The sequence below is a fragment of the Kryptolebias marmoratus genome, linkage group LG14 (assembly GCF_001649575.2).
Source record: "Kryptolebias marmoratus isolate JLee-2015 linkage group LG14, ASM164957v2, whole genome shotgun sequence".
NCBI lineage: Eukaryota > Metazoa > Chordata > Actinopteri > Cyprinodontiformes > Rivulidae > Kryptolebias > Kryptolebias marmoratus.
In genome coordinates this window covers 4,451,077-4,452,663 of record NC_051443.1, presented here as the reverse complement: position 1 = coordinate 4,452,663, position 1,587 = coordinate 4,451,077, and the positions used below count along the sequence as shown (strand labels likewise).

The 1,587-nt window shown below is 41.3% G+C and overlaps 1 protein-coding gene across 1 annotated transcript in view; it reads right to left on the bottom strand.

The window, feature by feature from the left end:
- LOC108244054 (GRAM domain-containing protein 2B) overlaps nt 1-1,576 on the bottom strand; it is a 40,079-nt gene extending 38,503 nt beyond the window's left edge. Inside the window, exon 1 of the mRNA XM_017429914.3 lies at nt 1,380-1,576. Within this exon, the coding sequence (XP_017285403.1) occupies nt 1,380-1,477 (98 nt within the window). The 5' untranslated portion in view covers nt 1,478-1,576. The remainder of the gene's footprint in view (nt 1-1,379) is intronic.
- Between the last annotated feature and the right edge of the window lie 11 nt (nt 1,577-1,587).

The following is a 1,587-nucleotide window of genomic DNA, read 5'->3' as shown; positions in this document are numbered from 1 at the left end:
AGCTGCCTTTAAATGCAGCATGAGCGCTAAGACGCTAGCTGGGTTTACAAATGTGGGGCAGCGAAGGACAATTGCTGCTGTGCAGAGCTGCTCAGGTGTATGTTAGAATCATGGCAGCAAACCAGCAAAACGCAAACTTTGCACAGTTTTTTCCCCAAACTAACCGACTGAGTTGAGTAAAGCTGTTGGATACAGCTAATGTTAGCTAAAAGATGACTATACCAGTACAGCACCTTGGCTACTGGTGTTGTTGTTTATGTTCAAAAGTAGGTAGTACTTGTTACATTTACTTGAGTAACCACCCCTGTTAAACTTGTCTGGAGCCAGGGCTGTTTTCATTAGATCCACATGCCTTCATTATGTTTTTTTATTGGTCTGTAATCTAATCAGAAATGTCATGTTTTCATTAGCTGTAAGCAACAAATCATCAGCATTGTTCATTAAAATGGTACATTACTGATGTATTAAAATTAAATACGATAGATACACTTAAGGACATTGCATTAGCCTTTAGGTAATACAGTCGACAAGTACTTTTACTTTTAATACTTAAGTAGTTTTAAAAGCCAGTACTTTCTTACTTTTACTTAAGTACAAACGTTAATGTGGTACTTTTACTTGAGTACATTTTTGTCTGTGTATTTGTACTTTTACTTAAGTACATTGTTTGAGTACTTTCTCCACCACATGTTGTGGATGACTCTCGGCTATTACCACATCAAACCTTAGCTCCATAGCTGTAAAACTGACTATGATATAGCCACTTCTGTGTTGGATAATGTTGATTAGCTGTGGCGGTCATCTTGAATTGGGTTGACACCAAAAGTTAATCAGTGGTAGATGAACATCCAGTGATAACTTCCTGACAGTTTCAATAACATCTGTCCTGTGGTTCGTGAGATATTTTGCTAACAGACAGACATTGTTGATTCTAAATGGTTACGGGCAAAATTTTGAACAACAATCTTGCTAGATCTGTAAGCACTCAATCTTCATCCGTTATACACTAAAATGTAGCCATAAATCTGTTAAACTGACAGGTATAGACATGTTTGTTTATTTTTAATGTCAGTTGACGGTAGTTAGGTAGTTGCAGGATGTTCAGGAGATATTTAGTTCACACAGTAGACATTATCGTCCGCCTTCGCCCTTCGGTGGCGGGTGATAATGGTCCGTCAACGTCTCATGAGACGTTCACGGTCATGTATAACTTGTGAATGCAAACGAAGCCGCGGCCCTTTAATTCAAATATAAAGCTGGAGGCAGGTTGTGGATGCAAATAAAAGCCATCGTTCATGCCAAGACCATGTTTCCGCTTCAGCTAAGATGCAAAAAAACGCGGCCTCCCCCCTACAGCTCCTTTCTTTTTTCCGACTCACGTCCAGCTCTTCACCCGGGAGTCCTTGCAATGAAGTGGTAGTTCGGGCCCAGATAACGGGGTCGGAGGACCGTCCGCCGGCTCGGTCATCAGAACCATACTTCAGGTTTCATGTCTGCCTCCCATCGCTTCCCGTTGTCCTCGTAGCGCAGGCAGGCCTGGGAAATTTACAGGAAGTTCTGAAAAGTTTTTTTTGGGACGAGACAGAA